This window comes from Dermacentor albipictus, chromosome 1 (genome assembly GCF_038994185.2).
Source record: "Dermacentor albipictus isolate Rhodes 1998 colony chromosome 1, USDA_Dalb.pri_finalv2, whole genome shotgun sequence".
NCBI lineage: Eukaryota > Metazoa > Arthropoda > Arachnida > Ixodida > Ixodidae > Dermacentor > Dermacentor albipictus.
Window position 1 is genome coordinate 500,801,819 of NC_091821.1, and position 22,400 is coordinate 500,824,218.

The 22,400-nt window shown below is 46.8% G+C and overlaps 1 protein-coding gene across 2 annotated transcripts in view; it reads right to left on the reverse strand.

Moving 5' to 3' along the window:
• LOC135909361 (serine/threonine-protein kinase haspin-like) overlaps nt 1-3,781 on the reverse strand; it is a 157,549-nt gene extending 153,768 nt beyond the window's left edge. The window contains exon 1 of one of the 2 annotated variants that reach the window (XR_011511583.1): nt 3,251-3,781. Coding sequence is in view for 1 of the 2 variants with exons in the window: in XM_065441309.1 (XP_065297381.1) it covers nt 3,251-3,772 (522 nt within the window). In the remaining variant the exon portion in view is untranslated. The remainder of the gene's footprint in view (nt 1-3,250) is intronic. The other variant, XM_065441309.1, reaches the window with a different exon arrangement.
• Nucleotides 3,782-22,400: the final 18,619 nt, after the last annotated feature.

The following is a 22,400-nucleotide window of genomic DNA, read 5'->3' on the forward strand; positions in this document are numbered from 1 at the left end:
ATGGTGTAAAAAAATAGGACAGGAAAATAAATGAAGAAAAACAGCATACATTCAGATAACCCCCCCCAAATAACGAGGTGGGCGTTTCCCTATAGTCTTCTTACTCATCCTCTCGTCGATGTATATGAATATAAATATTTGGGTGTGACAATAACTAACAACCTAAGTTGAAATTCCCATGTCCCAAATGTATGTGCTGCATTATTTAGCAAACTGTGTATTCTGCGTCGTAAACTAAAGCAAGCGCCCCCAGAAACTAAACTCCGTGCATACAAATCGCTAACCAGGCCGAAAATGGAAGATGCATGCACCGTCTGGGATACACATAAAATACTCAATAATAATGCACTAGAAATGATTGAGTAGAAAGCAGTTAGGTTTGTTTTTTCCAAGTATCGTATAACTGACTCACCAACAACTATCATTATATCATTGTATACAGACATTAAAACTAGCGCGGAAAATTCTAAGGATTAAATTTCTTTTTCTACACAAAAATAAACTCGATCCATCCTGCTCCATATGCCCGACCATTAACCACAAGACAAACCAGACATCACCATTCTGAATCCTTAACTCCCTATCACACAAGAACTAATGCCTTCAAATTTTCCTTTTTCCCCATTATCATTATCATTATTAAACAGCACTGGCTCAATTGATGTGATTAATTTTTGATCTGTTATTTTCGCGACAGAGATGTCAGCGTTCTGCTTTCTTCTGAATGCATGTATGGTCAGTTTTGTAATTTTACCACTCCTGCATAGGCGCGCATGGGCCTGCAGTATGTTGTGGATAATAAATAGAAACAAATAAAAGCATCAAGCAAATTGAGAATGCCTATCAAGACACTGTACCTGGATCCATTGCAGGGGAAGTTTCGCTTTACCCTAAAGAGGGGACTTGCGCAGACACGGTTAATCCCGTGACCCATTGGAAAGCGGACGTTGTCCAATGGATCTTGTCTCAAGCTCCCCGTTTTTCAGATGCAATCTCCCTTTTACAAGATGCAACGATCAGCGTTATGAACTGGTTCATTAACAATGTCATTAAAGTAAACGTCTCGAAAACACAGCTTATATGTTTTCATAATCCTCTGAAGAAAGTCAGTTTAAACCTTCCATTACTGGCACATTCTTCATCTTGCTCCCCCTGCACCTGCTCACCCGTTCCATATGTTTCAACAGTGAAATACCTCGGCGTTTTTCTCGACAGTGACTTCACATGGAATACGCATCTGGCCCATATATGCTCAAGATTACGAGCAGTTTCAGGTACATTATACCATATCAGATATTACATGCCACTCTCCGTTCGTAAAATGGTTTTGCAAGCTTTGGGGTATACGGTGTGCTTCGCTATGGGATAACGGTGTACGGTCACTGCGCGATTCGATGGAAAAATAGAGTCAACTCCATCCTTCGATCTATTCTGAAAATTATTGGTTATGATCTATGTTTAACAACCGGCATCGACCTTTTCAAAGCCTTAAGGTTGCCCGATTTTAACGCCCTTCTAGCGGAAACGGCCATCCTGAGGCATTTCTGGTCGCACAAATACAAGGTTGAATATGTTCCTGCTCGTTGTCTCCGGCCGAAAGACCGTTTTCGGGTGCCTCGCTGTTCTATCAAGTACGGTCAGCGCACTCGTAATTACTTCATCCCTTCATCTCTCAATAAACTACCAGCAAGCGCCTTTCGCGCGAAATCAAAGTATAAATTAAAACAAATTCTTCGTCGCATTAACCTCTAATCCATTACACGGTTGGTTCTTCCATGTATATTAAAACCCTACATAACTTTAGGGTACTGGATCAAATACATTAATTTATTTGTTTTATTTTACGCCTACTGATGTGTGTGAATAGAGCGTGCAACGAGTACTTTCGTTTTGTTTCAGTGCCCTGCTCCCTGCAGATCTCATATGTATATTCCTGTCTCTTTTTTTTGGTTCCTATTCTCATTGTTTTTTGTTGGCTGTTGTCAATAGGATAATTGATGGTTTTTTAGGTGTCATACAAATGCCTGATGTATGTTTTCTTGCTCTGTAATAAGAATGATGGGTTATGTTACCTTTCATCGCATGATACGTGGTTTCTTTTCATGTTTTGCCTCCTCATTGCTGTTTGTGTTTCTCTTGTGTGTCAGTGCCTGTTAACAATGGTTCTGCATATCTTGCGTTATCCGCGATATTACATCGTGCTAAACGCTGTCTGACGGCTCTGCCCTTCAAGCCCAATGCGGCTTTGGCAGGCCTATTATGTATTATTGTTGGCGGAATTCCTGTGTCAATAAAGTATTATTATTATTATTATTATTATAATTATTAACCGCTTTACCTTGCTTTCCCGCCTCGCAAGGGCAGTTTTCATTGTGAATGCGACGTCAGCTGACGCGGAACGCGTGTTTTCTACGGCATCCCTGATAATGACAGCGAAGCGAAATCGGCTGTCAAGAACTTTTCGAGCAGCTCATGTTTGTGAAGCGCAGCACATAGTTAGGTAGAAGGCAGCTGTGTTATCTCACTTTTTTGTAGAACTAACTGTTGGAGTAGCCATCATTTGCAGTCCGAGTTTTCAGAACTAAACGACGAAGTGCCCACTTAGCTGATGACATTTTGTTGCAAAATTTAGATTAATAAAACCAAAATAAGTCGTCTTTTCGCGCCTTACCGTGCTTACGACCTTTATTGCCGCATTTTAAAATCACAAGGACACCTAAGCAAAAACACACTAAGTCGTCATTTTAGCATTAGCACATTTAAGCTTAAACAATAATAAATCATCACATGCCGTTAGAACATGCTGACCATGCAAATACCATAGGTAGCGGAAGAATTGCCGATGTGGGAATTAGTAGGGTTCTTGTACAGCACGAGATATGTCACCAAGCTACTATCCCTCGAGCTTGGTAACATGCTTTGCGTATTTCTGATGTTCTTGACGCGTCTGATGACATCAGCTTTATGGTGCGTTCATCGGTAACTCGATAATAGCACCAAGATGCCTTTCCTACGTTGAGGAATTACAGGAATGAACTTGAACTGCCCGGCCATTCCCGGAGTGGGAATGGGCTAAGTTCTTTTCATTTCGAGGAATAGAAAGGAGTAGAATTGCGAGTATTCCTCGGAATGGAATAGGAACGGAATATGGGGGCGCTCATTCCGCAACACTAATCCACACGCAACGACAGGAAGCAGGAGCAGAACAAAACATTTACCCCGGTTGCGCATAATGAGAACATTTTCGTACCTGATTTTGGTGCACGAAATGCAGGAATCGACGGAGGAGCTCGGCCCCGCGCCACTGGCCGTCGCCGGCCCCACCAGCGCCGGTGCGCACCGAGCCGCTGCCCCCGCCGAGGACAACCCTGCTGGACTGCGCGACTGCAGGGGCGGCAGGCGTCGCGTGCCGGCTGCTCGCGTTGGCGCTATCCCCGTGTCCGGCGTTCACTGCGGCGAGCTTCTTGTGCTGCTCTGGGATGCCGTACGCGTCGTAGTCCGGCAGAGTCGAGGGCTCTTCTTTTGCCGTCAGAGACTCCAAAGCAGACTCCATCGGAGGCGCGGTGGTGAGGTCCACGACGACGTGGCATAGCAGCAGGAAGAGCACGGCAGAGGCGGCCGGCATTCTGAAGGGTAGAGAGAGGTGGAGACGGGGTTCAGCCGTGGTAACCAGCAAACGAAATGCACTAGGTTTCCTTGCTTCCTTCCCTTCCTTGCTTCTTAAGTAATGGCGCTTACCCACTACGAAGAAATCGGCATAGAAGTCGGTCATTTAGTATTTCACACTTAAGGCCCCTGCTGCGGAACCACAGCTGTGACCTTTTCAGACCGATAACAAAGAACACGACAACAACAAGAATACGTATCCGCGAGCGCCTATATTAAGGAACCCGTTTTTTTTTCTCCTAGCTCTAAAAAGATCCGTTCGGATTCCCTCGTGCGCCCACCGGCTCCCTCCCCTCGAAACCTCAGAAAGGTGAACGAAATTTCCTTGAAGGGGATGCTGGCTGGGTAGCCTTTACCTTTGCATTCACTTGAAATTGAGGCGATTCAACAAGGAAGTCACCACTTTTTCGAACAGTACGACTCTGTCCCGAGATACCGGCGTGCGCCCCTTGTAGTGGACATTCCCGTGCCCTCGACACTCCCGGAATCCCTTGTTCAGACGGTCTGGCCTCCACAGGGACCGGCAGGCTTGCTTAAGCACGCTGAATGATGACTGCTTTCAATAAACAGCCCTGCTAAACTTCCTGCACGAGGCAGGGTTGCATTGATTTATTTAACCTTATATCATTATTCCTTAAGCTAGCTCGTGGATAATTGCTTGTTTTCTTTATTTGTTTTTCTTTATTTTCTTTATTCAGAGCACTTGCTTATACGCAAGCGCTCTGAATAAACAAGGGCCCTCACGCAGCGGTTACGCATGAACTGACTGTTGTCATCACTGAACGGAGCTTTTAATTTTATTTCATTGCAGATAAACTTTCTCCACAGATTTTCCACACTTCATATGTATGCTTCAAAGGAATTCAAGATGCCACTTCAAGGCGATGAGGATGAAAAGTAAGAAAAGAAAAAAAAATACACGTTCGCTGCTTATTACTAGCGAACTTGTAGCACTTCTTGTTTATAGACACGGTTACTGTTCTCAGTGCTCGTGTCACCAACAGTGAGCAATCTTGAAGCGACACTACGTGCTCTTTATTTCCTGTGTTCTTTGCTGTATTTGGCTAGGCTGTGTCCGAGTGAAAGACTGAATGAGTTTTCTACTTGTTTAGGTCTCGATACTTCTACAAGAAAAAAATGCAATTGCTCGCGCTACGGTACTAAAACAATAATTATTCACGTGCGCCCTCATTCCTTTTCGTCAGCTACGCGACTGTAATTTCACATATTTTTGCAGGAGTAGCGCAGACAAATAAAGGCACAGAAGAGCCATGGAAGAATGAAGAAACATTTCAAAGCTCCTTCATGTGTGTGCGTGTGGGGCGTCGGGATACTAATAACAGCACAGCGGGTTACATCTTACATCGACGGAAATGCGAGGCGTCACTAGCTAAGTTCAGAGGCAGTGGAAACTTATTTGCATAAATGACCGTGACAGCAAATGCCTAAAAGCAAGTCTGGTGTTTCTTTAATGAGCATGAGACTGAACGAAATTTGTATCGCATGTTCCTTTATGCGGTACCAGATAACATGAGCATAAATATAACGCGAGGGGCACTCTCGGTCGCCGAAAAATATTGTGAGAATTGGTTATGATTATACGGTGAAGTAATAGTAATATTGTTACGACATGATCGCGTTATAGCCTATGCGAGCCGACTCCTATCACCCGCCTAGCGCAATTATTCAATCACAGAGCGCGAGTGCTTCGCTCTTGTGTGGGCAGTTGCGAAGTTTCTGCATACTTGTAGGGACGCTTATGACGTGTCATCACTGATCACCAGGCTCTCTGCTGGCTGTCCTCGCTCAAGGAGCCCACGGGACGACATTGTCGCTGGGGCTTACGACTGCAAGAATATACCTTCCCTGTCGTATATAAGCCCGGATGCTTGCACCAGGGTGATGATTTTTTTTTCGCTACCCCGTGAAAAAACCGGCAGATGCGGACGCAGTCATTTCCGTCTTCTCTGTGTCACAGTTACTTCAAATCGGCAACGAACAATGACGCGATCCTTCGAGCCCTTATCGACCGGCTGGAGTCAACCCCTGGTAGCGCTTCTCTCCAGATCTTTCTCCTCAAGGAGGGGACATTATATCACCGTAATTTTGATTCCCATAGCCCTGACCTTCAGCTCATCATCGCATCGCACCTACGTTCGACTGTACGCCACCAATTTCAAGACGTTCCCTTGACTGGACACTTGGGCGTCTGACGCACATGCAACCGCGCACGCCATCGCTTCTTTTGTCCGATTCTGGCCCGCTCCGTGCGGTGTTACGCTGTGGTTTTCAGCCCTGTGAGCGACGGAAGAAGCATTCCATGCTTTCAGCTGGATGTCTCCAAGTAATCGACGTCCTTCTCGAACCCTTGTTCGGGATGGTCTGGACCTTCTTGGGCCGTTTCCTCTCTCGGGCTTCGGAAATCATTGGGTCGCCGTCACTACCGATTACGCTACACGGTACACCACCACAAGAGCCCTTCCAACAAGTTGCCCTACTGGTGTCACTGACTTTCCACTCTGCGACATTATTTTAGTGCACGGCGTTCCACTCCAATTACTAACTGACCGTAGTGGTAGCTTGCTCTCGGCAGTCATTGAAGACATCCTGCCCTCCTGCTTTGCAAAGCATAAATTCAGCACGTCATACCACCCACAGACCAAAGGCTTAAAGAAGTGCCTCGACCGGGCCACCACCGTCATGATTTAGAAATACGTTGCGACTGACTACCGCGACCGGCCTCTTAACTTACCATATGTGACGTTCGCGTATAAGTAATCGCTTCACGAAACCGCCGGCTATTCACCGTTCTATCATACTACGGCCGAGAACCCGCGTGGCGGTGGGACACCTTGCTGCCCTCGCCCGCACGTTCTGCCACAGAATACGCCCGCGGCAGCGCCCCCTCCCGTCTAGAGGCCTCAAAGGAGCATTGGAGACGCCTCTATGATTGCCACCATCGCGACGCCCACTTTTCTCCGTGTTCTCTGGTGCTTTTCTGGTCTAGTATCCGCCGTGTGCGCCTTTTGGAAAAACTGCTGTCCCATTACACTGATCCGTACCATGTGGTGCGACAAGTAACCGGTGTCACACATGAAATCATCCACGGCGACCCCTCAGCGTCGTTCTCAGCTATAAGTGACATCATTCAAGTAGCGAGACTAATGCCCTATCATGCACCTTTCACAACTGATGTGTAGCTTAAGAACCACGACGATGGTTCTGATGCCGGAGGTGATGATACAGACAAGGTGCCACAGTGTGGCTGCACTGAGCAACAGGAACACGACGTCTTCCCGATTGCTATAGGGTCCACCTCTTGGCCACGGTTGAACTAGTTGTACATATGTTGCAAATAGCCTTGTGCGTAAGCTACACATAAAAACATTGCCGCGTAACTATACGTGCCAACTACACCCTGACGATGACAAAGACGGCGACCGGAAAGCTCGGGAGTAGGAGCCCTATAAAGAAAAGAAAAAGACGTTATTTTGTGCTGGCCTACATCCTGCACGTCCTTCTCGTGTACAACGCGGTACTGTTACTTGCCAGAACAAAGCCCCTGTGCTTTGTAACCTCCGGCACTGGTGGTGGTGCGGGGTACCATCGCCTCACGAGCGGTACTCCTTCGAGCAGCCCTGCATCCAGCCCGTCAAGGCAACCACGCGTCAAGGTGCCTGTACACCGCACGAGCCACCGCCTGCAAAGTTTGTGCCCAGAATTAAGGTCTAAGGATGAGGAATAAGGATATAATGAATTAAGGATAAGGTCTGTCAACAGCCACCCCAACTACAGAAATGGCACTTTCAAGCAGCCCAACACAAGTAACGGTCCAAAACCTTCAGGTTCCCGACGCCTTTCGTGGTGACGTGCACGAAGCTGCGGAAAACTTTGAGGCTTGAGCAGTATTAACGGATAGATAGATCTAATCACTGGCGCCCAGACCAGGACCTTTTCAACGTCGATTTCGCCCTTGAAGGCAATGCAAGGACTCGGTTTTGAAACCGCGAGAGAAGTTTGACGACGTGGGACGAGTTTTCCCGTCGGTTACTCGATACATTCTGGAACATCAATCGACGTGAAAACGCGGAACGTCTGCTTGAGTTACGTATCCAACAGACAAACGAAGGTATGGCAATGTTTGCCGAAGATGTGGTGCGTTGGTTTCGCCTCGCAAATCCCAACATGTCCAAGGCAAAGAAGCTGAGCCATCTCGTGCGGGGTGTCAACGAACAGCTGTTCGCTGGGCTTGTGCGCAATCCGCTGACAACAGTGGACGAGTTCATTAAGGAGGCCACGGCAATCGAGCGGGCGCTGCATCAACGATACCAACGGTACGATCACTTGGTCACTGGGGCACTGAAAAGAGCCGCAGCACTCGTCACGGTCGATGAGACCGGCTTACGCCAATTGATCCGACAGATTCTGCGCGAATAAATTGCAAAGGCAAACGCTAGCACGCACCATCAGCACATGCACCACCACCGCAGGAGGCCACAGTTGCCTTCGTCACTGAAGTCGTGGGCCAGGAACTCCGACAGGCGTTTGTCCCTTTCGAGCCATGTCCCGAGATGTCATACCGGCCAACGACTACAGCTACGTAGACGCGGGTCGTCGTCCATCGTCTTCCTAGCTGTCATACAAGCCGGACGTATACACCTATGCAGACGCTGTTTGTCGTCCTTTGTCTTCCATACCGGCACCCCAGTACCTTCAACGGCCTCCCGTCACAGCCTTGGCCCAACGGGAACCTGTAAGGCGACTCCAGCTACGCAAGATAGATATATGGCACACTCCAGATTGGCGACCACTGTGTTATAATTGCGGAGAGCCAGGAGACATTTATCATTTTTGCCCTCATCTTCCAGCTGGTCACCAGGGAAGTCCACATGCCGCTGATGAAAGCCCTGCCTCCTTCCACGACAGCCATGCTGGCCGGAAAGTGGGCCCATTTAATCTACAGTCACCCTCACCATCTCCGGCGTGTTTTTCCTCGCCGAACAGCTAAAAGTTTTTCTGACGTTGGCAAGAGGTCGATCTCCCAGCCAACGGCGGGGAAACTGAAAGCAACGACCTCTAGGGGGAAGGTTGCAAGTCTTCAAGTTCAGGAAAATCCGCTACTGTTGCCAAAAAAGGATGACGCCCACAAAACGGTGAGTGCCGACCACGCTGCAACGATTGACGTGCGTGAAGTCAAGAAAGTCAGAATGGACCGGGCGGGCCCTTACATTCGAAATGCTGTAGACCAGGTAATGACACCTACAGGCAAGTGTACTGCAAGACTCAGGATAGGGAATGTAGTTTTTGTCGCCACATTCGTGATTCTACCGGAGTGCTGCAAATAACTCATATTAGAAATCGACTTCTTAAGGAATACGGTGCCGTTGTCAACATACGCGACGTGGTAACATTTTCCCCTGATGTAGATACGATTCATGGCGCAGAAACCAAGCGCCGAGTCTTACGTGTTATTGACGAGGACGTGTGCATACTGCCGCTATTATGCAGACTTGTTCCCGTCAGTTGCAGCGCACAGTATAAAGACGCAGTAGCGGAACATGTAACTGCCCTTCCATTCCGCCAAGGCGTTGCCATCGCGCGTGGCATCATCGGCTTAGTCGACGGGCGTGCGGAGGTGCTCTTGACAAATTTCCCAAACGAACGTCGGCGCATCAGTAAAGGCACTGCTGTCGCATACCTAGATGAATTCGACCACCCTCAAGGCTGTTTTGCCACCCAGGAAGAAGCCAAGGCATGTACAACACGATGTATACCCGCTGTTGACGTTGCTCCGGGTTTAACGCCAACAGAACGACACCGTCTTACGGAACTGCTCAAATAGTTTGAGGAATGCTTCACCCTACGTCGCAAGTAGGTCACTCGCCGCTGACAAAGCACCGCATCATCACGGAGGAGGCAGCAAGACCCATTCGACAGAACCCGCATCGTGTGGCTCAGAAAGAAAGTGAGAGACTACAGCAGCAGGTCGAGAAAACCTATGCTATGGGATGATGTAATCCAGTATTTGTCGTCAATAAAATAGCACTTGGACATCACCTGTAGTGTTTGTAAAAAAGAAAGATGGTACGTTGAGGTTGTGCATTGAATGTCGCAAGTTGAATCACGTTAAAAAAAGATGTTTATCAGCTGCCCCGGATTGACGACCTTTTTGACAGGCTATGGCATGCATGTTACTTCTCCTCTATGGACCTTAAATTAGATACTGGCAAATAGACGTGAATGAGGGCGATCGAGAGAAGACTTCTCTTGTGAGGCCTGGTGGGCTTTACGAATTTAAGGTTCTGCCTTTCGGCTTTTGCTCAACCCCAGCCATGTTTCAAAGACTGGTGGACACTGTTCTATCCGGTCTAAAGTGGAAGACTTGTCTGGTGTACCTCGACGACGTGATTGTTTTTTCTGCCACTTTTGAGGAACATCTATAACGGCTGTTGTCAGTTCTTCAAGCCACACGGTCCGCGGGGCTTACACAGAAACCAGAAAAATGTCACTTTGGGTTTCAACAACTTCAGTTCCTAGGTCATGTCGTCAATTAAGCCGTAGTTAGGCCTGACCCGAATAAAATTGCAGCCGTCGTAAAGTTCCCCCGGCCTACGGATAAGAAGTCAGTCAGACGCTTTTGGGTCTCTGCGCCTATTACCAGCGATTTATAGCGGATTTTGCGCACCGCACCTCTCCACTTACCGGCCTCACAAGAGAAGACGTTGCGTTTGGATGGGGACAGGAGCAAGAAGCGGCATTCAATGATTTACGGCAGCGTCTAGAAACACCGCCTGTGCTCGTGCAGTTTGACGAGAATGCATCAACAGCGATGCACACGAATGCAAGTAACGTGGGTTTTGGCGCTTTTCTAGTTCAGTAGCCAGATGGTGCCGAGAGAGTAGTTGCGTATTCGTGCAGAACATTGTCACGTGCTGAGTCCAACTACTCGACCACGGAGAAGGAATGTCTGGCTGTCGTATGGGCAGTCGGAAAAGTTTTGCCAGTACTTATATGGCCTCGCTTTTCAAGTGGCAAGCGATGACCATTCCCTTTGTTGGTTGACCCATATGAAAGATCCTTCTGGACGTTTGGCACGCTGGAGCTTACGGCATCAAGAATACGACACGACAATAGTCTACAAACCAGGAAGGCAGCACTTGGATGTCAACTGCCTCTCGAGGTCACCGATTGAACCACCGGGCGCCGACGAGAATGCATATGTAGGTTTTTTAGGGGTTGTTGATGTGCCCGCCATCTCTCAGCAACAGGAAGACAACCGGGAGCTCAACTCACTCATAGAGTTCTTGAAAGGGCGAGCTACGAATGTGTCGAGATTATTTTCAAGGAGTCTATCTTCATCCTGTTTGCGTAATGGAATTATCTACGGGAAGAGCCTTTCTTCAACAGGGAAGGGCCATCTGCTAGTAATTCCCGAAAATCTCCTCCACGAAACCTTGCAAGCTTGCCATGATGAAGCCGCCTCGGGCCACCTCGGTGACACGCGAACATTGACACGAATCAAAAAAGATATTACTAGCCGAGGCTTGCAGAAGAGGTGAAACATAGTGTTAAAACTTGCCTTGAGGGCCAGGGACGAAAAAAAAAGCACCTACTAATCCCGCTGGGCTAATTCAACCCGTTGCAGTACCGAAAACGCCGTTCGCTCTATATGGAATGGACCTTCTTGGCCCCTTTCCAATACCTGACAGCGGCAGCAGTCATAGTCACGACGGACTACCTCATCCGACACGCTGAAACCAAGGCGATTCCGAGCGGCACTGCAGCTGAAGCGGCACGACTCTTTATCGAGAACATTGCCCTGAGGCACGGTGCTCCGGCGGTCGTCATAACCGACAAAGGAACCGCATTCGCAGCTGAGCTTTTGCGCATGAAGCCGTATTTTTTCTGAATGATAGGGACACCGACAAGCTGTTTATCGAGTCTAACGACTACCATTTGACGAGCGTCGGGGCGATGCTCGCTTTGTAGGGAGGGCAATGCCGCGTCACTATTTGTGCCAACTACACCCTGACAACGACAAAGACGACAACGGGGACGCTCGAGAGTGTGAGCGCGATAAAAAAAAAGACGTTCTTTTGTGCTGGCCTCCATCCTGCAAGCCCTTCTCGAGAACCACGCGGTACTGCGACTTGCCGGAATAAAGCCCGTGTGCCTTGTGACCTGCGACAATGTGATAGCTCGATGATGTAGTAAACGTAGCGGAATTCCGTAGTAACCCTGTACCCAGAGCAGGCATCTAACCTCCATTGGAAGTAGCGACGAACGGGATACAGAGGCTATTTCTATAACTAGCTATTATTTAGAAGGGATTTGCAAGACATGTCCCAGAGAAAAGCGGCAGAGGAAGTTGGAACAACAGTGGATTTAATGAAAGGTGGACGAGCTGTTATGCTTGAGAAGATTGCGGCCTTTATGCGCAATGCCTCAAGATTTCAACTGTGCCAGCGAGCTGAAAGATTGCCAACGGTATATTAATCGATAGGAAGGGAGACGTTAAAGTATAGAATCCCATTAGCTTGCTTTCAGCATTGCATATAAAATATCGGGAAATATCATTTTCAATAAAATCAAGGCGACACTCCATTACAATCGACCAAGAGAACAGGATTGCTTCAGGAAGGGATATTCTACAGTGGATCACAACCATCTCATCGAACCGGCGATTGAACTCTGCAGAATACAGTCAAGCTTTCTGTATTGCTTTCAAAGATTATGACAAGGTATTTGATTCAGTAGAGATACCAGCCGTCATGGAGGCATTGTGTAATCAAGGAATACAGGAGACTTACGTGAATATCTTGGAAAATATCTACAGATTCCATGGCTACATTGGCTCCCCATAAGGAAAGTAGAAAATCGCCTATCACGAAAGAGGTCAGGTAAGGTGACGTAATTTCTCCAATGTTATTCACTGCATGCCGAGACTTATTCAAGCTACTAGACTGGAAAGGCTTAGGAGTGCTGATCAACGGCAAATATCTCAACAACTTTCGGTTTGCAGATGACGTGGTCATGCTCAGCTACACTGGGGGTGAATTGCAACAAATTGAGAATTTTAACCAAGAAAAGTTGAGAAGGGTTGATTATTATGCAGCAGACGAAGATAATGTTCTATAGACTGGCAAGGTAAGAAGAATGAAGGATCCTGAGTCAGCCTCTAGAGTATGTGCAGGCGTACGTTTACTCAAGACTGGCAAGGTAAAAAGAATGAAGGATCCTGAGTCAGCCTCTAGAATATGTGCAGGTGTACGTTTACTCACAATTACTCACAGGCGACCATGATCATGAGAAGGAAATTAACAGAAGAATAAACATTGGTTGGACTGCATACAGCAGGTATTACCAAATCCTGACTGGAAGCTTGTCACTGTCGTTGAAAAAAAAGTGTACAATAATTGCATTCTACCTGCGTTGACATATGGGGCAGAAACATGGAGGTTAAAAAAGAAGCTCGAGAACAAGTTAGGAACCGCGTAAGGAGCGATGAAACGAAAAGTATTAAGCCTGTTTCAGATGATGCGATTTCCGTCGTTTGTGATGAAAATCGCAGTCGCAGTGCCGACGCCCCGAATTTTGGTACCGACCACTTGGCTGATCGCACAGTCGCACCGTCGCAGCGATCGCTGCGGTTTTCCGTCGAAATTGCGCGGAGAGCTATTTCGATCGCCGCTTGGTTTTGGAATATGGCGTCTCGCTGAAAAAGTGCAATGTGCGGAGACGCGGGCTGCCGAATTCGGCACGTACGTACTGGGAGAATAAAAAAAAAAGAAACTTGTACCGCGGATTCTATTCTCCTATTTCTATGCGTTCGTTGACACGTCATGCAGCAAATGAAGTGCATTTTCCCGTTTGCTTCATACGCTTTGCGTGTAGTCAATACTACGAGGTATTCGATCCCCATGAGTCGACATGACCTTTTGGGGTTGTCACCATTTTTTTTAGCAGCGTAGAAAAATCGCGCGTGCGGAGCAGGTTAAATAATTTCAACCTCGGCAAGGGCAAACGACAAGACATCAAAGTACCCGAAATTTCAACGTTGTGCTGAACGCGGTACCTTTCAGTAGCATTTTCTTGTCAGAATTGAAGCGTGAATTTCCCTATGCCTCTTTAAAGGGATACGGACACAAAAATTGGTGGGTGGTTTTCTGCGTCAGAACAAAAGTTGAACTGTTAAAAATGACGAATACAAAAGCTGCTTCGAAAAAAAGAACGAGAAACACCTTTCTTTTGCGATTTTCTGTTGCGCCTTGCCTCCAAGCGGCCGCCGGGAGAAGCTGAAACTTGACGTCATGACACCCCCGCGTGCCCACACGCACGCGGCCAAGGTCAGTCACAGCCGGCGCAATCTTTCCGGAGTGTCGGTCCCTTGCAGCGTTTGTTCATCGCCGTTGGATATAGTGTACTGAGGCCTCGTTCGTCTCTAGGATAAAGGGCTTCACAGGTAGTTTTTTTTAAAAAAATGGGTTATACCTAGCGTCCTTTCAACCAAAATAGAGACCCTGGCTAGTTCACAGTGAAACACAAGAGCAAGTTGCAACTGTTCGGGGCAACCACAGACCAAACCACAGTCAATGCCCCGAGGGCATGCCACCCCCCTATGATTTCGTGGAGAGATGCAGGTGACACTCTGAAGCTTAATCTTTCTTGGTTAATTTCCTACTTTCCTACTTCCGAACCCGAAGATAGTGCAATACTGGCCCGATCCGCGGAGGAGGTGCAGCCGGCGGTAAGCATTCCCCACATGTGGGCCGAGCCCGAAGATTGTGCAATGCCGGCCCTACCCGCGGCGGAGCTGAAGCAGGCGTTAAGCACTCCCCGTACGTAGGGCGATCCCGAAGCTTGTGCAATACTGGCCCGATCCGCGGTGGAGGTGAAGCAAGCGTTAAGCACCTCCCATACGTGGGCTGATCCTGAAGATAGTGCAATACCGGTCCGACATGCGGCCGAGGTGAAGTAGGCGTTAAGCACTCCCCATACGTGGGCCGAACCCGAAGATAGTGAAATGCCGGGCCGACCTGCGGCGTAGGTGAAGCAGGCGTTAAGCATTCCCCATACGTGGGCCGAAACCGAAGTTGTGCAATGCCGGGCCGACCCACAGTGGTGGTCAAGCAGGCGTTAAGCACTTCCCATATGTGGTACGATCCTGAAGGTAGTGCATTACCGGTCCGACCCGCGGTGGAGGTTAAGCAGGCGTTAAGCACTTCCCATACGCGGGCCGATCCCGAAGATAGTGCAATGCCGGGCCCATCCGCGGTGGAAATGCAGTTCGCCATTAAGGGGCCCACATACGCGGCTTCGTTGGTCATCCTTCTTTAAAGAGTGGAAGGGCACTGAGTTTTTTCCCGAGTGCTGTTACTAAGGATGCCTGAGAGTAAGAGAGATGCTTCCGTCACCCAAGAGTAAATCAAAACTATGCAGGGAAGTCAGCCAGTTGCATTCGTTCCTGTGAATCTTTGAATTTTTTTTTCAAGTAAAAACGGTTCTTGCACGTCCACAACTAATCAAGTGCGCAGAAACATCGATTATTTTCATGTTTTTATTATAGTTTGTAATAAGTTTGTGATCACATCCATAAATGTGTAAACCCATTTACCGGTGTCATCTGTGATTACTACCTTTATAAGTAATAAAATACCATTGCTACTTGAAAGACCATATCACCCCGGAATTTCAAATGAAATTTCTGCATTTCAACTATACACAATGCGCGGTCTATTCAAGAAAGGACCACAAACTGCTTTTGTTGCAATGACACTTACTGCTAATTTTACATACACAAAGGCAAGAAAGAAAAACACATCCGTAGACAACGAAATGTTTGAATTTATTCGCCTGCCACTGTGGTTATAGAATTGTGCTGCTAATACAAAGTGAAGCGTTAAACTGTCAGCCGTGGCAGTCACATTTCGATTGGAATCATAGGTAAAAAAAAGCTCTTGCGATTTGATTTCATTCGTCACCATTTAATGAACCCTTAAACTCTGCAAGAATATTGCATAATGGGGACATGCATATGCAAAACAAAACAAGCAATAGTAACACTAATCAAAAGCAAAGGGCACAATTCTAAAACAAGCATCTTTCCTGATGCTTCGAATGCGTAAAAATTCATTGCAATTATGTCTATTGTTGAACAGAACTGCACAAGGAAGCATGGTCAGGCATAGTAAGCACTCTGTCAGGTAGCTAGTTCTACAGATGTATAAGTGAGTACTCATACTACATAATGCACACAGCACAAAGAAACCCTACTTCAAGAGTTATCCTTTCTGGCAGATATGAGTGGGCCATAAGCAGCACTAACTTTATTAGAGGGTGTCGTGCAATACCATTTATGAAAGAATGAAGAAAGTGAAGAGGCTTTTCATACAGTACCTCATGCTACTCTAATAAGAGGAATGATGAGCAAAAAGATTGATGGTACAGCACGCAAGTAAAACCGTACCTTTTTGAAAGACAGAAAATGCCAGGTGAGAGTTGGAGGTACATTTCGCTCACCCACTCCAACAACACAGGCATACTACAAGAAGTACTACAGTCTACGGGAAAGCTATCTTAGCCAGAAGTCAAGAATGATGCGACAAGCTCTCAACAGAATGGCAGACTATTTTAGCCTGTCTGTCCTCTCGTTTTCTGATAAGTCACATTACATCGATGTCGGAAATAAGATCAGAATCAAGAACTACCCCAGATTGCACGCTATGCTTCACATATCTGGACAAATATCCCCGCAAGTCAACAGCCCAAATCCTCAGCTAGTGTAAGACGAAGATAGAGCCAGCACGTTGACAAAACAATTATGCCTATGCCTGGATACTAATTCTACTCCCGTTGAAAAGAATAACCTCCCAATCATGGGGGGGGGGGGGACGGATGGATACTATGGAAAATCGCAGATCCTGTACTTGTGTCCAAGCTATTCATCATCATCATCATCAGCGTGGTTACGCCCGCTGCAGGTCAACGGCCTCTCCCATACTTCTCCAACTACCCCGGTTATGTACTAATTGTGGCCATGTGGTCCCTGCAAACTTCTTCAATAGCGGCAGGCGTACTTGGCGTAGGGTCAATAACCCTACGCCAAGTAACCCTACGCCTGCCGTAGGCCTACGTTCCTGCACTATGGATAGCGCGTATTGAATAGTCTTCTTGTTAGAAGTTCTGAGTATACTACCAGCGCGAGACACAGGACAACACAGTGGACGAGAAGCGTGTATTTTAGAACGCTGTGATTCGACGTACAGATTTCTACAGAAATGACAGTAACTCTAAAAAAATATGATGCGTCGGCTTTTGAGCCTTTGGAAACTCCCAAAGGCGCAAATATATATATTTGGAGGACACTCCCAAATATGTATATTTACAGCACAGGCACCACGATGGAAGAACCAGGCTAGCGCTAAGGTTGAATTTCACAACACAATTTCCACTCCACGTCCAATAATCACACGAATCATTTGCGGCTTCGTTCAGGAGTAGACGCGGACTTTAGGGTTGGTGCTTGCTGCTGCGTTTGGTGCAAGAATGTGGCTAGGAGGAGGAACCGCTTATGCGCAGTCACGAGCAATGTACACAAGTAATTTCTCCAGGAGCTGAGGCTGAGCCCAGGTAGCGCGAGGATCTCGTTGGGCTGACACGACGACTTCGCCGCACCGAATTACGAATACTGCATATGCGGTGAGGGTGGCTGTATGAACGTGTTGAGAGGTCATCTTGTAGGTTGCTGTAGCGCAGGCAGAACAACACGGACATAGAATGCACACGAGCCAACACACAGCTCTGAACAACCAGTTGCGAACAGCTGTTGTTTACGTGCGCCGCGTCACATCGCACTGAAGTTCAGAACCGCCGTTGAGTCCTCCTAACCAAATATACACTTTAAAGCGTTATTAAATTACAAAAAACACCTATTATTTGTTCCTAATAAAAACAGATCAGTAATAATATAACGTACATGTTTTCTTCGTTATATTAAATCAATTACGCGTTTTTTTTTCTTTGCATCCTCAAGTCACGCCTGTCGACGTCGTGCACGTTTATTGAATTGAATGCTTTATTTTCAACAGACCTAATACAGAGCCTGCTAGAGGGGCAGAGGCTGAAGCCTTATAATGCCTGACAAAGGCCTCTGACCCTTTACAGCTTGGAAGTGGTTTTAGGCAAAGATGACAGTCACGCTTTCATCACAGAACAAATGAACAAAAATAACACAAAAAACACACCGAATATAGCCATTTTACACTTTTATAAGAACAGTATCAATGTCTACATTACTTACATAATGTATGAAGTACATATATACATTAAACATACCTTTCACGTGTGCGTTTTTTTTATTATGCAACTATATTCATAAAACATACGAAGATGTCTGCATATACACATACATAGTGCACGCGTTTGTATATTTACCCACGCACAAAAATGAAATAGTAAGTAGATAAAGAACCACAGCAAACATTATTTCTGAGAGTATTTTAATTCAAAAATTAATAATAAATTTTTTGTCATTTTTGAAAATATTTATACTGATGTTCCATTTTATGTCGCCCGTATTCAGTTCCTATTTTGGGAGTGCGTCGGTTTGGGAATCTTAGACAATAGCTAGGAATTATTTCATATTTTGTGTATAGTTTCTTTTTGTGTATTAATTGCAATAGCTTGAAATGATATAACTGGTCTGCCCGCAGGATATCATGTTTTATAAATAAGGGAGCCGTTCTCAAATCTTGCACTTTACCATTGTAATTTTCGAAAGACTGTAAAATCTTTGTTTGAAGTATGACAAGCTTTTTGTATTTTGTTTTTGTGGTGGTACCCCAGACAAGTAAACCATATATGTAAGTTTGGAAAAGAAAAGAGAATAATAAATAGTTCGCTTTAGCCAGAGTGGTATAAGGTGGGTTATCCTGTACAAACATCCAACTGTACGTGCTAAATCTGAAATGAGATAATTTATATGTGTAGCCCAACTTAGTTTGTCTTGAAATAATACCCCGAGAAATTTTTGTTTTTCAACATGTTTAATTATGCTTTTTTCATAATTTAGCGTTACGTTTCTGTACAATGGTTTGTTGGTAGGACGAAATATCAGGTATGTAGTTTCGGAGGCACTCAATGTCAGTTTGTTCTGTTTTAGCCATCTGGATAGATGAAAAGGATATGCATTGGCATCGCGTTCAACTGTTGCAAGGTTGCAAGGGTGCCACAGAACCTGGCGGCATGCAATCCTGAGCATCGCATCAATCGCATTGTTGACATTGCAATAATGTGAACTATACCCTCTAAAAATCACATTGCAACGCTTACGAATGCACCGGTTTTCGTCGTTGCAGTCGCAGCATGTGAAACAGCCTTTAGGCATAACATAAGGATACAGGAAAAGAGCGGTGTGGATCAGAGAGCTATTGGCGATAATCGATAGGCTAGTTGGCACTAATAGAAAAAAAAAATGAAGCTGGGCAGGCCATGCAGTGCATAGGGCGGATAACTGGCGAATCATTAGAGGAGGAGTAGATTTTAATGAAGAGAAAGGAGGAGAGGTCGGCCTGGAGAGCGTGTCTCTAGCCTGCTATTCCTCACTGGGGAATGTGGAAGTGGGAAATACAGGGAAAGGTAGGTGGCGGATGATTATGTCATGGTACAATGAGATACTATATACACGTTGTACAATATGCGGATGCACACTGCAGACGCACTACACTAAGATTAATCTTGTCCATACAAAAAGTAATCTTGCCACAAAAAGTTTTTGCGCAAACACATTTCGCACTGACTACACGTCTCACAGCTTCTAGAGGCGATCGTCTAAACCAGTCTCACTTAAAAAGTTCAAAAGTGCTTTTATGGCACGTTGGGCACAGTCAACACTCCTCCACGCGCCCAAAAGCTTTTCTTCTGAAAAGGGGCGGGAGTCGAAGCTGTCAACAGTAGATTTGAGTTTTCTTCGTACGGCCGCATATTGAGGGCGCACGCAAAGTACGTGGGCTATTGTCTCGGGAGTGCGACAGACGCTACATTCAGGGTCCCGTGCTTGTCCAATCTTGTGAAGGTATCGGTGGGTGTATGCCACACCCAACCGTAATCGATGAATGAGTGTTTCCTAGCTTCTCCGCAACCGAAGTGGAAGCCGGAATTGTAATCCAACGTCAAGTCTATATAGGCGCTCTTGTCGATGTTCGGGGTTGTCCCAATGTCGCGCCGTAGAAGTTTTATTGGTCGTATGGAGCAAGGTGTTAATGTCATACCGGGAAAAATTAATTTTCTTAATGGTTCCGTCAGTGTGCGCCTTTCTTGCTTCCGCGTCAGCCTGTTCGTTTCCAGCTATTCCACAATGGCCAGGAATCCACTGGAGCACGATGGTGTGCCCGGAATGAGACGCCTCAGCAAGCAGAGACATGATGTCATAAACCAGAGGACTATATGCGGTTCTGTCATTCATATAATTGCTGATGAGTTGCAGTGCTGGTTTTGAATCACAGAACACTGTTCACTTCTGGAGACTGTGTTGCAGTATGCAGCGAACTGCTTCTCGAATTCCGGTCAACTCAGCTACTGTAGACGACGTCCTGTGTCCTGTTTCGAACCGTTGTGCGATCCCCATTCCTGGCACCGTGTAGCCCGCCGTGGAAGAGGTCTGTGTCACGGAACCATCTGTAAAAACATGTTCATAATGTCCATACATGTAAGCAATGTGTGATAGCGCGAAATGCTTGAGACCAGCAAGCGGCATTTTCGACTTCTTCGTTATTCCAGGGATTGAGAGTCTCACCGTTGGCTTTGCCATCGTCCAGAGTGGAACTTTGGGTATGTCATATGGTTCGAAGTCCGACGGCAATAAGTCTTGCTGCGACAACACGGCTTCTGAGTAAGCGGACACAGGCCGTACGCTTGTGATGTTCGCGAGTGGATGATTCCTGTGTCTAGTCAGTAGCCTTAGATGCACTCGCAATGGCTCATGTTGCAGGTAAACTCGAGCTGGGCACGCACGAGCCTCTGCAATAGTGCCCCAAGTAGACGCACATCGTGGTGGACCTAGGAAAATTCTCAGTGCGTGAGCCTGAGCACTTTCAAGCGTGCGTACAGCAGTTTTACTGCTGTACGCACGCACTGTAGGCGCACTGTAGGCGCACTGTAGCGGAAGTAGCCAACAAAAAGTGCCTGGTAGAGCTGCAGAAGAGATGACTTGGATGGCCCCCATGAATTTCCAGACATATGTCGAATGATCTGAGTAAAGCTGTCCAGCTTTCTTCTTAATCCAGAGAGGTGCTTCGACCAAGATAAGTCTTGGTAGATGGTGACTCCGAGAAACTTGTAGTGGGTTACTGAAGGTATAATCTTTCCATTAATCATGACGGGGTAGCAGGCCATTGACTTCCATGTAAATGCCATGGTTACACTTTTTTCCGGTGAGACCTGCAGTCCGCGACTGTTTAGGTATGTCGACGTTATTGACACCGCGCGCTGCAGCTTCGTTTGCACTTGCAAGCGCGTTAAGCTCGTGGTCCATATACAGATGTCGTCTGCGTACACAGAGACCGAGACTGTGCCTGCGTGTTCTTTGACCAGTTCAATGAGAACGATATTAAATAAAGTTGGGCTCAATACACCTCCTTGAGGCACTCCACGATAGACGGGGTGGTTCATTGTTTCACCGTCAAGAGTTGTCATGAATATTCTTCTCCCTTGAAGATAGCTGGCTATCCACTGATGCATACGTCCCCCGACGCCACATTCTTCCAGGGCATTTAAAATTACATCATGTAGAACGTTGTCAAAAGCACCCTTGATATCTAGAAAGACAGCAGCCGTTAATCGACGGCGACGTTTCTGATGTTGAACAGCTGTTACTAGGTCAATGACGCTGTAGATTGACGACCTACCCTTTCGGAAACCTGTCATTGCGTCTGGATATATATTACGTTTCTCCAAAAACCACTCCAGGCGCGTCAAAACCATGCGTTCTATGGTTTTACCTATGCAACTGGCAAGCGCCACAGGTCTGTAGGAAAGCAGAGCATGGGGTGTCTTGCCTGGTTTCAATAATGCCACAATTTTGCTTGTCTTCCAATGTGCAAACACAGTTCCCGAGAACCAAGAGAGATTGTATAAAGCCAGGACCACTTCAGTCGCTCGAGGGCCTAGATGGAGCAAGGTAGAATAGGTAATGCCATCAGCACCAGGCGAATTTCAGTGTCTTGAAGAGGAAATCGCTGCACGTAGCTCTTGCAGCGTGAATGGGAGCTCGAGACGACCGTCCATTGTTGGAGGAGCACACCTGCGCACTGAAGCTACCGATGCTGTTGATCCAGAGAGGTGCATGCAGAAATCTTCCGCGATTTCCTTCTCACTGCGCGTCTGGATGATAGCCAAAGCTCGGAAGGGACGTAGCTGTTGTGGAGAAGATGGTAGTGCTCGTACAACATGCCATATTGTGGACAACGGTTTTTTTGGGTCCAGGCTCTTGCAAAAAGACCTCCAACGTTGTCTGTCGAGCTCGTCTAAGTGTCTTTGAATTTTCTTTTGCACACGGCGTGACGTCCTCAAGTAGGATATCAATTTATGGCGTTTTTCATAGGTCGATCTGGAGCGGCCGCCGAAATCCTCGAGCGAACACTCGGGTTTCACAAATCCGAATCGGCCAGCGGAGCGCAAAAACGCTCCGATGCCGACAGGAAGTCTACGTACACGTCATGCCCTACTTCCGTTCTGTA